Source organism: Copidosoma floridanum, unplaced genomic scaffold (assembly GCF_036245765.1).
Source record: "Copidosoma floridanum isolate Cflo_tuat_1 unplaced genomic scaffold, Cflo_Japanese_pri ptg000016l, whole genome shotgun sequence".
Lineage (NCBI taxonomy): Eukaryota > Metazoa > Arthropoda > Insecta > Hymenoptera > Encyrtidae > Copidosoma > Copidosoma floridanum.
Genome location: NW_028321893.1, coordinates 6,557,022 through 6,571,905, shown reverse-complemented (window position 1 = coordinate 6,571,905; position 14,884 = coordinate 6,557,022). Strand labels below are relative to the sequence as shown.

Sequence of the window (14,884 nt, the reverse complement as noted above, 5' to 3'; positions counted from 1 at the left end):
TATATACGTCCTACTCTGTGCTAGTGTATGTATATGTTTTATAAAAATTAATCATTGGTTATTTGTATTTTAATCTCACAACAGTCTTAAGAAAAAAACTACACGAATAATGACAATAATATTATTTAATGAGATTTATTCATGACAAAATTTCAAAAAACATAGCTTTATTTATTTTTTAATATATATAGTCTTCAGAATCCACAGAATATACCCATTCCATATGTAAGTAAAATTTTTTCATTCGTTTGACATTGCAGGTGGCATACATAGATCTATACGCACCGTTATGGTGAGGATATACTATAGCTAATGTTGGGAGTTGTAACTCTTGATGATCAACTATATTATTTACTTGAAAATCAAACCTTTTGAGCCACTTTTTCTACAATTCTTCAATTACGTAAATCTTATTGGCATCGTTGAGATTTTCCCGAAGAACTTTACCAATTTCTGTACAGTCAATATCACTTGATTGCCAACTTAATCAATGAAAAGATAGCTCAAGCTATAAAATGTCACGTTGGTTTTTATCATTAAGTTTTCGCCAGGAAAATGGTGGCTTGGAAAGAAATACTTGAGGCTCATTATTTCCATGGAGTGGAAGAATCGCCAAATATTTAAGCGCATAAACCTTACCAGGTTTCTTAAAGCCCTGCATGTTCACCACGTACTCCATGATGATAGAGACTGACTTAACTGCTAGTATTTTTTTTTAATCATGCATACGTGCTTAAACAAATTCTCTTACGTCACCGCTAATAGGATTGTACTCTATGATGTGATCATGTAGAATGAGACAGTAAGCAGATTTATTTTCTGAAAAGTTTTCTCGTGCTTCAGATGCCAAACGTACGTCTACTGGTACGCTTTTCAAAGTCTCATTTTGCTTAGAGCAGTCAATTATAATGAGAGACATGTGTGTGATAAGATTGTTTTATTCAACATAGGTTTTGATTTTTTTTCGTAATAGGCTGCTTGAAAATTTTTAAACACACCATATAACGTTAAACACTGAGTTTTATTAATATCCAGTTTAAGATTTACATAAGGATAGTAGTGTGAGTTTAAGAAAAGCTTCACATTATTGACATTACAATGATTTAAAAGACTGGCATTAAAGTCAGACTCGTTTTTTCACTTTTTCTGAAAGCCCAAAATAACAAAACGAGGCTTTTTCAACTGACTGAAAGATTTAACAGTTTATACCTGCCTAGAAGTTTTTGGCAAAAAAAAATACTTATGCAACTTTCAATGGTGGAAACTCATAGTAGTAGGCTTGTATTTTGTAATAACATTGAGTAAACGAGTTTTTCGTGTATCTCATGCAGTTACGTGAGGCGTAAGCCACTCAATCTGAGTCAATGTAAGCTTATACTTTTAAAAGTATGATTGGTAGCTTTTTGTATGACGGCACTTACAACATCTCTTGATCTTGTAAGAATTAATTGATGTTTTGCATTAACCACAACTTTACGATAGTCCTCAGCAAAACCAAATATCATATTTAAAGGTATTGAAACTTTAAAATAAGAATGGTCTTTAATGATAGATTTTTTCTTTTTAATGTCAATCTGACCAGTATTTTCAAGCATTAAACTTTGACTGGGAGAGAAAGATATCCATTCTTTTAATTAAAGTTGTCAATCCAAAATTTTCACACTTGTTTATTGCTCTACCATTTAGTTCATATCGTATTTTCTTGAACAGATGATAGATGGCATTATTAACTAGTTTTGGTTTCTCAAGGGAATCATCATCTTCAGTTGTTATACCTCCAGAAACACGTAGAGAACTTTGAGAGGATAAGAGACATTATTCCTAATGTTGAATTAAGATGCCAATTTCATCACTGTTATTAAATGCTGATACAATACAGGGTTGATGTGCATGAATTTCCTAGTGCGCAACCAGCTCATTGAATGCAACACTTGACAGAATCCCGACTGACTCTCTTTATTAACGACTTTTTATCGTTTATAGGCAGTAAAACAGAGCACAAGTTATAAGCCACCAAGAGCTCTTTCTTTCAGACCTAACTTTTTGAAAAACTGCAAGTTTGACTTGTTAATACTCTGGGCGTTGGTTGATGATTCGTCCATCTTACTCATTCTGGTTTATTCTTGTAGCTCTGTCCAATTTTGTTGCCCCATAGATAAGTTATCCTCCTCGCATTTGCTAAATTGCTCTTAATGCCTTGTCCAACTATATAATTGTTGTACACCAGAGGAAGAATTCGTGAATGTTATTATTTTTCCGTTTATAAATGTTCCACTACTGATATTACACTCAACTCTCGATGTGTTAGCCTCAAGAACAGCAAGCGGTAAATCTGAGTTGTAAGTACTGTATCTTTGAGAATTGTTTCAGTAAAACCTAAAAGACGGCCTATAGAATTTTTTGATCTGAAGTCAATAGTATCACTACAAGTTATCACACTACAGAGAGTATTATTGTTAGGGTTGTTGCTAATAGCTATATCGTCAGATTGTAAAATATCGCTTAAAAATGACTTAATATCTTAAATTTCGTAGGTGCTGGTTGAAAAAACAGCTACTTGATCACCTGCGTGAAGCTTAATACAATCTTTATTAATGTTTGTAATTAAATTGAAAATTAGGAGTTCTACTAGACCAAAAACGAGTTGTAATGTGCTGGCGACAATTTGGGAGGTAGAAAATATTGTGCATCGAAAATAGATGACGTTTATGATAAACTAAGTGTCAATGAATCTTCCATAATAGTTTATCAATAAGGACTGTTATATAAATATTAAAATGCATTTATGTAGAGTGATAATGTATTTTTTTACAAAAAAAGCTTAAGCAAATATGACCACAGTTGTATGAACCGAAATCTTGAAGCCTCCAATAATTATATTTAGAATAATGAACACCAAAATATAGTACTAAATCAATCGCTGGCTGTAGGTTACCAAAACTGTCAAAATACTTTACACCATTGCCTTATTTTGCATAGGCAACCCAGTGAGTACAACGACCATCCTTATTATCGAGACTTATATTTGTTGATTTAAAGAAACGTTAGACATCCGTTGGCAAAGCATTTGTCATGAGAATTCCATGAAAGAGCGTTATTTTCAAAATTTTTGCATACATAATGAGTTCATAGTCAGACGTACTTCTGATTACCTCTACACTACATGACGCCACACCACATCACCATGCCACACATTTTGAGTTTTGTAAATTTCTTTTTTTCTTTTAACCAATTCGAAAAAAAAAAAAAAATAGTTTCCAAAGAGATGTATAACCCCGACCTCCTACTTTCCGGCCACGGCCCTTACCTACTCTACTATGAGCAGGCCCAACATAGGATATTCAATCATTTTATCTTATCTTACAGTTTATAACTCATTTTCCAAAGAAATTTTTATTTAATGTACATCTATATATTTGGCTTAATTATAAATTAAGTAAATAAACAATAAATAAATAAGTTCTTATTCAATTCTTTCATATTTTTTCAAAATTTTCAAACATTATAAAAAATTTTTTTGTACTGTACGAATACAATAGTTGGTTTTTGTTGTATTTTATTCTTTAAAAGATTTTTCATTTGTGATTCAAAAGGTTTTTTGATTCAAAGACGTTCTTTACATAGTTGGTGGAGGAAAGTTCCGAGAAATGACATGAACGCTAATATGTAGAGTAAAGCTGGCAATTCTTTTTCTTCTGTGGGTGTACTCATATACATGCTTTTACGCACACCTTATCCCCTTTTTCTAAATTTGTTTAAAATTTTATTTGTGGATCTATTTGAAAATTTGATAGATTTTTCTCAAAGTAATCTTTTGTACCCAAAAAATTAGGAGATTCCTACAAATCATATGAATGACACTTGATGTAATTTTTTTGTATGATTAGATGTTTAATATCCGTTTTTTGATCGTATTATCTATAAAATAATGGTACAGTCAAACGAGCCGTAATATTCGTGGGTATTTTTTATGCTACTTCAATATACGTTAGACGTTAAAGTAATATCTGTCAAAAGAACCTATGAGTGATGAAAGTCTTGAAGGGAGATTCACTGGCATTTAATACTATTCTATAGAAGAAAAGTATATTACAGGATAATTTTACTTTATCTTCTACATACAATTATTTGTCGTGTACGAAATATGGACGAGAAACACGTGTGGGATCGTACGTGATAAATGTGAGTGTGACGTTACAGCTGTAATCAGCGTAGGCAGTAGAACGTTGTACTTAAATCACTGGAAGATTTGATGAAAGAGTCTTGGACTGGCCAGCCTATATATTACTTTAATTGTATTGTATAATTATATATTGTTTATAATCATGAGCTCATTATATATTAGTTAAAGTCACACCCAATCAACGTAGGTGTACTCATTTCCACGATAATTGTACCACCTTCGTAGACGATATTGTTTCATAGAAAGTATTGTTATACTCAAAATTACATTGTTTGTTATGTAATTTTATAGAAGTATAAGTTTATACTTCGTTACCTAATCACCTTCCACTGATTTTTTAAAATCTTTTAAGCCTTTTCCAGACCTTAGATGTAGACCTAAGCCGCTCTTCTATGATTTTAAAAATATCTTTTTTCCAAGTAAGAGTGCTTTTATTTTTTTATCGTTCCTTTCACTCTCCTCCAGCTGTTTTTGAGCAACTTCAGCATCATTGATAGCCTTGACAACTCCAGTTACACCATAAGTGATAGCTCCTGTAACACGTAAGCCAGAAAATGCAGGAATAATGTATGTTAGAAATCCTCCAGTTTTTTGTGGGATACGCAATACTCGAGGCATTGCAATCTTTCTTTGCCACCTGCTTTTTTCATAGCATCCTGCGCTGACTGTAAAGCTAAGTTTATAGAGTTTTGAGCACCACTACTAGAAACCATAGATTTTGAGACACTTTAAATCAAACTGTTGAAAGTAGTCTTTTTTGGCTTTTTTTTTTCATTCTCATTTTACTTAAATTTGTACTAGGAAATGGTCTTATGCCGGGTTTGGGTTTTAATTTCCCGGTGCTGGTAATGGTAAAAGCAGCAGCTTTTTTCGCTAAACTAGCGTATGTGGCTTTCAATCTTTGTCACGCCTTTTTAGCAGGAATCTTGCCAGTGGTGTTTCTTGCCACAATGTTTTCTTGAATTTGAAAATAGGCTGTATCGTGCTGTTTGCAAGCCAGAGCCAATAGATTAAATCCTGGATCTTTATGAGTTAATGTTTTGAATAGTTGAGTGCCTGGCCCGCAATACTGATTTTCCGGTGCATATAGTTCTATAGGCAGTTTACTGATAAGTGTGTTTATAAGTCCACAACCTTTCTAAATATAAATGATCATAACTTTTTAAAGGCTTAACGATAAATGAGCTCAAAAAGTATAAGTAGAACACTATTTATAGTCTAACATTTCAGCAAACAGACATCACGATCTCCGAGAACAGAATATTTTACTTTCTGTCATAAATTTTAACAAACTAATTAGCAAGATTAGAAAATATGATGAATGAGCTTCAAACAATAAAAGCATACTACTTACAGTACCTTGCTTCAGTCTCTTTTACAATAAACATGAGCTTTTTTAAACACAATACTAATTTTCTTACGATAATCTCAACAAAAGAATAAAAAAAAGATTAAAAAGTACGATGACAGACGAGTTTAAAAGTAGAAATGCAAATTATTTACAGTATTATATTTCAGTTTTATTTGAGCTTCATCATAAACATGAGCTTCGTAGAATAGAATACAAAACTTTCTGTTGTGCATTTTAATGAAATCATTAAGCAAAATAAAAAAATAAAATGCCATGGTGATTTGCTACATGATACAATAAGAGCTGTTCTTTGTGGTCCGTCGAAGTGTGGAAAAACAAACAGCTTATTGGCTTTAATTACTTTCCTCATCGGATTGAAATTTGAGGATATTTACCTATACTTAAATTTGCTAAATCAGCTAGAGTACAAGCTTCTAAAACAATTGTTGAAGCTCATAGATAGTATAGAGTATTTTTTATTTAGTGATTATGAATCAGTCATATATCGAGATAAAGCAATATCCAACTCCATAAGAATATTTAATGACATTGCCTGTGAAAAACAAGGTAATGTGAAAGCCTTTTTCTGCATGGGACGTCACAAGAGTGTTGACTGCTTTTATCTATGCCAATCCTATGCTCAAGATCTAAAGCACTTCGTCAGAGATAATTTAAGCCTCTTAGTGATATTTGGACAAGGTGATATGAATCTGAAATACATCTCTAATGATCATGTTAATACTGTTATGGTGTACAGTAAATTCAAAAAATTATGAGTAAACTGTTGGGGAGTTGGAAAACGTTAATTTATTCTAATAAATAAGGAAAGAGATGTCGATGATGGTAGATACTGGAAAGGGTTTGATTCTTTTGCTCTAAATTTTACTCATACTTATAACGTGTGTATTAGTCTCTTATAAACCATCAAACGGTCAACATGGATGCTCTTCGTGAGAAAAAAGACGTTCTTTAGCAAGTTAAAAAAGCTAGAGGAGCTATTAGACGAAAGCATTAATTGTTAAAGTCAGGAAAGGAATATTTTTAAATTGAGATTGGGAAGACTTTAAAGCCCATTATTAACTTTCTTCATTAAATTATTAATGACACAAAGAAAGAAGAAAACGTGTCACTTAGCTCCGAATCTTTACAAAAAAAATTTTTCAGTTCTTTTGAGCTAAAAATTAGGAAAATCGATACATCAATTTTTTAATCAGCTAATAGTAACAGTGATGATAAAAAATATGATGTTTTGTCAAACGACTCTGTCAAAGACTTTGATACCGTTGTTGAAAATAGCAAAGATGAGAAGTTATCTCATGATATTGATAAAAGTTTACCTATGAATCTATATTTACAAATACTTGATATAAATAAACCACGACTGGATCGAATTTATGTGATAAAAAAAGAATAAAACGGACAACATATGATTGGTAGTTTGCTCATATATTCCAAAAATAATGAAATTTAAATAAAAGATCTAAGATATCGAATGACCGATAGATTGATGGAGTTGCTTGTAAAAAGCATCTTGATAAAAAGCACATAACACCAGATAATGTAGTTAAGTACAAACGAATTTGGAAACTTCCAATGCGCATTAAAAAAGAATCGACAAAAACGAGACGATTCATCCATATAATAGTAATGAATTTAATAATGTTATTGCCCCATTATTTAATCTTACATAAATGAAGAAGAAAGGTGGGTCAATACCTTTGTTTAGAATTTATAGGCTAAACACGCAAAATGGATTACGTTGACTAGGATGATCCCAACAAACTGGTCCATCGGCTAAGATTACTAGTGGCAGAAAAATTAGCTGATAATCCTAGCCACACTAATGAAAAAGTTCAATGGTTGAGGAGCTTTGTAAAGCTAATATTATATATTGAGCTTCGATATTTATTTGACTCGAGTGTCAATATGAACATCGACGTATTCAGACGTAGATCAGCTAAGTTGGAAGGTAATCAAGGTCCTCGAGAAATCGGTTATAAGCTCAGCACAGATGGTCAATGTAATTTGAGAAATTAAAGATTGGGCCATGTTGCATTATCTTTTCAATCTTTTGAGGCTGTTAATCTCACTACTTCACAAAAAAAAGTTACATTTTGGATGATTAGGAGAAAACAAATGTACTATTAAACAATTTAAGTTTTGTATTGTCAGAAACAATAATAAATTTTCGGAGCGAAATAAATACAGTTAGCATACAGTTAGCAGTAGTGGAAAAGCTTCATAAGCCTGCAAGATGCTACTATCTCCACCGAAAGTTGGATGTTCAGGGCTCAGATAAACATGGCAAGCTGATCTTGTAAAGATTATACCATATGCTCATGAAAAAAAGATCAAACAGCGTTTCTTACAGTTATAGATGTATTCTCCAAGGGTGCATGGGCTGTACTCGTAAAGACTGAAACTGTAAAAGATGTGACTGCAGCTATGAAGTTGATATCATCACAGGAAGGAGTACCAAGTAATTTTCTAAAAGATCGTGGCTGTTTTGTGGAAAAATACTCTTTATTTATAGTGGAACGTACACAGGCTGCGAGGCAGCAAATAAACACATTAACGTCGCGTCGAGTCTCCTTTGTTCTCCTCTTCTCTCTTCTTCTTCTTGTTGAGCGAGTGGCGGCTCACACGTCTTGCTTGGCGGTCGGCTCGAGCACGATTGATGGTAGCGCGCAGCACCGAGCGCCTTGGCGGAGAGAGCGATCGGGGCGCGGGGGGGAGGACTCGGCAGGACACGACCGCGCAGCCAGCGCCCTCGCGGCCAAAAAACTCACATACCGCCCGCCTTGCTCCCGGAGCGACAATCAAACGCCGCCCGCCGAAGGAGTCTGGGCATCAGATGAAACAGTCGCCAACGGCGGCGTCTCAGCGAGATCTGGGACCGGAAGCAATGCAAGCTTGGCGACGGGCCGCAGGTACTCCCCGGTGGCTGTTTTCAGAGTGACCGCACGGACGAGACCATCGGGTCCTGGATGAACGTGGGTGATGCGGCCAAGAGGCCAGCGCCCATCCGTCCGAAGTAGAGTTGAGTCAAGAAGAACCACGGTGTCACCCACGGCGAAGTTCCGGCGAGGGGTACGCCACTTCGGTCGCTGCTGGAGTGTGTTCAGGTACTCTCGACTCCAGCGAGACCAAAACTGAGCTCGAATCGCCCTGACGAGGTCCCAATGAGCGAGAGTGTCCAGCCTTTCCGATGGGGGCCCAGCCTGGATGACGGCATCAAGAGGGGCGCCGATAAGGAAATGGCCCGGAGTGAGGACATCAAGGTCTCCCAAGTCGTTGGAGAGAGGAGTGAGCGGTCTACTGTTCAAGACCATCTCGATGCCAATGAGAACAGTTGAAAACTCCTCGTAGGTCAGGTGCCGAGAGCCCATGACGCGTCGGAGGTGGCCCTTGACCGACTTGACACCCGACTCCCAAAGACCACCAAAATGAGGCGCCCCAGGCGGGATGAACTGCCACGAAACACCTTGATCGGCGAGCGTTCCAGCAACAAGCGCCCAGTCAATCTCCGCGTCCTGAAGAGCTTCGCGCAGCTCGAGGTCGGCCCGTCGGAAGCAAGTGGCGTTATCACTCCACAGCTCGGCCGGGCGTCCACGGCGACCGGAGAAACGGGTGAGAGCGCCGAGAAAAGAGGCCGTTGAGAGATCGCCAACGAGCTCGAGGTGCAACGCCTTCGTCGTCAAGCACACAAAGACCGCAATATATCCTTTGGTGGTCCGGACGCCTCGTCCGCGCGAAGCGAGCACGTGGAAAGGACCCGCGTAATCAACCCCAGTGCGACCGAAGGCTCGACAAGGAGTGACCCGGGAGGCTGGTAGAGGGGCCATAAGCTGGGTGGATGCCCGCGCTTGCAGCCGGGCGCAGACGATGCAACGGCGCAGGTGGGCCTTAATTCGTGTCCTGCCACCGATAATCCATGCCTGCCGGTGCACATATGCGCTAGTAAGCCGGAAGCCACCGTGGAGGGCTCTGGAGTGCGCCCGGGCGATGATGAGTCGAGCCAGAGGAGAGGAACCGGGGACAATTGGCGGATGCTTCTCCTCATAGGTCAGCGACGAATGTGCGAGCCGCCCGCCGACGCGCAAGATCCCATCGGCATCCAAGAATGGAGAGAGGGCCGTGAGCGGGCTTGTTTTTGGTAACTGCTCACCCCTTTGCAGTCGAATAACCTCCGCCTCGAATGCTGGAGCTTGACTCAGACGGACACAAGCCAGGAAAGCGGCGTGGAGCTCGGTCGGCGTTGGTGGCGAGAGCATGGGGAGAGCGGGCTCGCGATGGAGACGGCGCCGAATCCACCACCGCACACGAACGAGCAATTGCGTTAGGACGTGGAGACTGGAGAATTGCTCAAGCAGGTCGAAGCTGGACGGTTAAACGGTGCAGCAACTGATGAGAGCCGGCGCTGGTCGGGATACGGGCTCCGGGGGCCATAACCCGATGTCACGAACCAGCCAGGAGGGCCCGTGCCACCACAAAGGCTGATGGCGGAGACCTGACATGTCGGCGCTCCGAGTGGCCAGATCCGCTGGATTTGACGCCGTCGGGACGTGCCACCAGATGCTCGGAGAGAATATTTCTTGAAGCTGGGCCACGTAGTTGTCGACGAGCACATTATTGGTCGGCTGGGAGGAACGGAGCCACTGCAGAACAATCTGAGAGTCGCTCCAGGCGTGGCAGCGATCATCAGGGACATCCAGCTCATCCGCGGTTGATCGGAGCAGCTTTGCACCGAGTAGAGCGGCTCTGAGCTCAAGGCGAGGAATCGTCATCCGTGCGACAGGCTCGGAGACTGGCCTGAGTGAGCAAATGGGGGCAAGCTTTGAGCGAGCCAAAAGGATGTAGCAGGAAGCCGGCTCGCCCGGGCGCTCCAACCGCGAGTACCCTACGGCGGCCATCGCCCGCCGGCTGGCGTCAGCGAACACGTGCAGATGAAGGTCGAACGCTGGCGAGACACCGATCCATCGGGGAAGAGAGAAGCCGGAGATGACTTGGAGCTCAGCCACAAGGTCCATCCAGCGCCGGACCATGGACGATGGTACTGTTTCGTCCCAGTCGAGGTGAGCTTGCCAAAGATCCTGCAGCAGCAATTTCGCGTTCAAAGTGATTGGCGCAAGCCAACCACATGGGTCGAAGTCGCTTGCAAGCGCCGCGAGCATGGTCCTCTTCGTAGTCTGGCGTTGCACGACGACCGGAGTCAGGCGAAGGCGATCGACCGGGGGATCCCAACCAACGCCCAGCTCGCTAACAAGGCCCTCAGCGCCGAGCTGATCCCAGGCGGGGCGCAAGCGAACATCGGGCGGAAGATCCTCGAGTAGCTCTGGTGTGCTCGCGACCCACTTCTGGAGCGGAAAACCGCCAGCTTGCATGAGGCCGATCAACTGGTCACGGAGGTGTCGCGCAGTGTCGAGACTATCGGCTCCAGAGAGAATGTCATCGACGTAGCGGTCGCGCATAACAACGGGCACCGCATCGGGCCAACGGGAGCCCTCGTCCTCGCACAGCTGCTGGATGGTGCGTAGGGAAAGATACGGAGAGCACGACGCGCCGTATGTGACAGTGAGCAACTGGTAGTGCGTGGGTGGCTCTCGAGGGTCCGCGCTCCAAACGATCCGCTGCAAGTCGACGTCTCGGTCATCGATCCAGATCTGGCGGAACATCATTTGAACGTCGCTGCAGAAGGCGATACGATGTCAGCGCCAGCGCAGTAACACGTGAGGTAAGGCCGTTTGAAGTCGGGGCCCGGCGTGGAGGACATCGTTTAGACTGCAGCCGCTCGAAGTTGGATGTGAAGCGTTAAAGACAACGCGCAGCTTTCGGCCCTGGTCGCTATGCTGCCATATGCCATGATGCTGGATGTAATGAGCGGGGTGGGACGACCCGGCCAACTGAGCGCTAGTGAGAGGCCTCATATGACCCAAAGCGAGATAATCGGCCATAAACTTGGTGTATTCGACGGCCATCTCGAGGGCTCTCTGTAGCCGGCGCTGCAGCGCAGTCAACGAGGCCAGGGCGCTCTGACAACTATCACCGAGGAGCTGCAAGCCCCCTTGCTTTAGAGGCAGGTGCACGACGTAGCGCCCGTCCTCAGCCCGGCCATGGTCAGCGAAGCTGCGTTCACATTCGACGTCGTCGGGGGCCTGCCGGTGGGCCTGTGGAACGTCCTCGAGTTCCCAGAAGCGCTGCAGCAGGGATGCCAGCTCAAGATGCCAAGAAGGAGGCGAGTCGGCCTGAGATGTCAGACAGACGTTCGGTGAGGCGTGCGGCATCTCTAGGCCGGCGGCCTGCCCAATAAAGACCCAACCAAAGACAGTGGCCTGAGCTACGAGGTCGTCACGCTGAATCTGGCCAGGCTCCAACAAGCGATGGTAGACGTCCACACCGAGGAGGAGGTCGATCACGTGTGGCGTGTCGAATTTGGAATCCGCCAGCGGCTTGAGGTCGAGCCAGCGCCGAGCGACAGCGGGGTGCAGGGGCGCGCGTGGGGAAACAATTCCGAGCCGCGGGAGGCAGAGAGCCATCAGCGTGGTCGGCGGCTCGCTCTCCCTGAGGTGAAGCCAAAGTCGAGCACGAGCCCTCGAGCGGACGCCCGGGTCACCGCCGACGCCCGAAATGTTGAACTCGGCGAGTTCCATCGGAGCGTTGAGTTGACGAGCGAGGCTGGCGGAAGCAATGGTGACCTTGGAGCACGAATCCAGGAGGGCCTGGACCGTCACAGTCCGGCCAAGAGGCCCGCTCAGGCGGACAAGCGCGGTCGGCAACACTGCCAGTCAGGACCGTGACGCCTCATCGGATGGCGGACCGGCAGTGGGCACGGCCGCTGGATCCGCTTTCGGAAGCTTCGGTGGCGTGGGTTTAACAGCGGGCTCTGACCCGCGGCGCCGGCTGCTGTCATGCAGAGAACTGTGGTGTGGCTCGCGGCAGTGCTGACAGACCGAGCGTGAGGGACAAGCCTTTACAGCATGGCCGGACCGAAGACAGTTGAAGCACAGTCTCGCCTGGTAAACCAGATCTCTCCGAGCGCGCGGCTCAAGGCCGTGAAACTGTGCGCAGTGGCCCAGGTAGTGAGACCCCTGGCAAGCCGGGCAGGCCGACACCGTGCCACCTGTCGCAAGAGTACGATAGGTACGGCCGGCCAAGGCAGGGACCGCCGGACACGCACCGGGCACGGCGGACTGGCGTGCAGGATGGGAGGCCTCCACGGAGCTCAGAGCCCGGCATCGCCGACGCAGGAAGCCGGCCAGGGTGTCGAAGGTTGCCAAGGTGCGCCCGGCGTTCGAATTTGCGACCTCGAGTCGCTCAAGCTCGTCCTCCCATGCGCGCCGCGTCGAGGAGTCCATCCCCGTCAGTGCACAGGAAACGAACCAGTCGTCCCACTCCGCCACCGGACGGCCCAGAGTGCGCAGCTGATCTCGATGGCGGCCCAACGTGTCCAACAGACCCTGCAAACCTCGAGCCGACTCCTCTCGCAACGGTTTAATGTTGCGAAGCGCCGTGATGTGGTCGTGTACGAGAATGCGGCGGTGCTCGAACCGTGCCTCCAACAGGGCCCAAGCGGTCTCGTAGTTCGCGTCAGCGATCTGGATGGCCTCGAGCGTCGTTTTGGCGTCCCCCTGGATAAGTGATTTTAAGTAGAAGAGCCGTTCGACGTTCGTGAGATGGCTGTCCTCGTGGATGAGGGCGCGAAAGAGGTCTCGGAAGCTTTCCCAGTCCTCTCGCTTGCCGGAGAAGTTGGGAATGCTGATCCGGGGCAGGCGAGGGCCACGAGTAGGCCCTGAGCTCGGTAAAGGAGCAGGATAACCGTCGGTGGGCGGCGGGAGGGGCGCCATTGACAGCCTCGCGTCGTAGAGGCGCGCCCTTGCGGTGATGTAGCTGGCCTCCACTCGCGGGTACAATCGATCCAGGAGGCCCCGCTTCTCCGGCGGCGGGCCGTCCAGCAACCTCACGTGGTTCGACTGGAAATCATGCCAGTAGCCCTGGAGAAGCTCTAGCCTCACGTCCACAAGCCCCAGGCTCCAGGCTTCGATCCGGTCCACGTCGAGCGCAAACTGCGTGACAACGTCTGCGAGGGCGCTCTGGGAGCCGTACAGGCTCGTCCAGCCGTCGTCTGACCTGAAAGCACGATCACGTGCTGTATATTTGTTCTGGATTTTGCCTCCGGGCCACCATCGATTGGTGGCGTCGGCAAAACAGAATTGAGTAGTAGTTGGGGGAGGGCGAGCGGACGTAAAGCGGTAGAGAAAGAGCGGGAGAGGGATTGAAGTTGTAGGTTAGGGACGATCTGGCTGTAACCAAGCGCGCGGCGTAACTGCCTTGGCCTGGTCGAACGAGTCTCTCGCGACCAAAATGGCCGCCAAGGCAAACAACAAAGGTCATCAAGTGGACCGTAGCAACAATGGCCGCCGCCGCGATCGAGCGAGGCGGCCATGGTCCCGACGTGTTCATGCACGCCGCCAGCGCCGCAGTTTCGATTGCGGCTGGGCTGTAGAGCTGGACCGCGGGCGCTCACCGCCCACGGCAACCCCGACCACCACGGGTGACGCGGATGCCCCACATGGCACGCGTATATGGCGACACGGATCGACCGCGGCCCAATTAACTCATTCCAGGCCGCGGGCACTCTCGCGGCCGCGGCGGCTTTACCCACACGAAAAGCTGTCACTTAACTTACATTACGTTAAGAAGCTGGTCGTCCTGTCCTGCTGCGTCTCCGCTGGTCGCCGGTCGCCTCACTTCAACGGGATCCGGCTCGAAGGACCAATGTTTTGTGGAAAAATACTCTTTATTTATAGTGGAACGTACACAGGCTGCGAGGCAGCAAATAAACACATTAACGTCGTGTCGAGTCTCCTTTGTTCTCCTCTTCTCTCTTCTTCTTCTTCTTGAGCGAGTGGCGGCTCACACGTCTTGCTTGGTGGTCGGCTCGAGCACGATTGATGGTAGCGCGCAGCACCGAGCGCCTTGGCGGAGAGAGCGATCGGGGCGCGGGGGGGAGGACTCGGCAGGACACGACCGCGCAGCCAGCGCCCTCGCGGCCGAAAAACTCACAGTGGCAAAGAACTTTATAATGCAAACTTTATAATAAAAAAGAACAAAATAATCGGATATTCAACCTACAGTCACCTCAAAGCGTTTATATGTGAGCAATTCAATCGTACATCAAAATGTGAAATGGGGGAAAATTTCAGCTTGCGTGGTAGATATAACTAGATTGACATTTGATCTAAGTTACTGATAGCTTATAATAATCGAAAGCTTCGGACAATAGCTATGAAACCCAAGGATGTGTCAGCTGCTAATGGAAATAACATTTTGAAATAATTTTTATCCAGAAC

At 45.2% G+C, this 14,884-nt stretch overlaps 3 protein-coding genes across 3 annotated transcripts; all 3 read right to left on the bottom strand.

Annotated features, from left to right (window-relative positions):
• Positions 1 to 8,353: 8,353 nt before the first annotated feature.
• On the bottom strand, positions 8,354 to 9,808 carry LOC149374662 (uncharacterized). The gene has a single exon (XM_089592407.1). The coding sequence runs from the start codon at positions 9,806 to 9,808 to the stop codon at positions 8,354 to 8,356; it is 1,455 nt and encodes a 484-aa protein (XP_089448533.1).
• A 114-nt stretch (positions 9,809 to 9,922) lies between these two features.
• On the bottom strand, positions 9,923 to 11,209 carry LOC149374661 (uncharacterized). The gene has a single exon (XM_089592405.1). The coding sequence runs from the start codon at positions 11,207 to 11,209 to the stop codon at positions 9,923 to 9,925; it is 1,287 nt and encodes a 428-aa protein (XP_089448531.1).
• Positions 11,210 to 11,242: 33 nt separating this feature from the next.
• Positions 11,243 to 12,184, bottom strand: LOC149374660 (uncharacterized). Its single transcript, XM_089592404.1, has one exon. It carries the CDS (start codon positions 12,182 to 12,184, stop codon positions 11,243 to 11,245), a length of 942 nt encoding a protein of 313 aa, XP_089448530.1.
• Between the last annotated feature and the right edge of the window lie 2,700 nt (positions 12,185 to 14,884).

Coding starts and splice junctions, on each gene's coding strand:
- LOC149374662 (XM_089592407.1), bottom strand. CDS start 9,808: ATGCTCTCGCCACCAACGCCGACCGAGCTCCACGCCGCTTTCCTGGCT.
- LOC149374661 (XM_089592405.1), bottom strand. CDS start 11,209: ATGTTCCGCCAGATCTGGATCGATGACCGAGACGTCGACTTGCAGCGG.
- LOC149374660 (XM_089592404.1), bottom strand. CDS start 12,184: ATGGAACTCGCCGAGTTCAACATTTCGGGCGTCGGCGGTGACCCGGGC.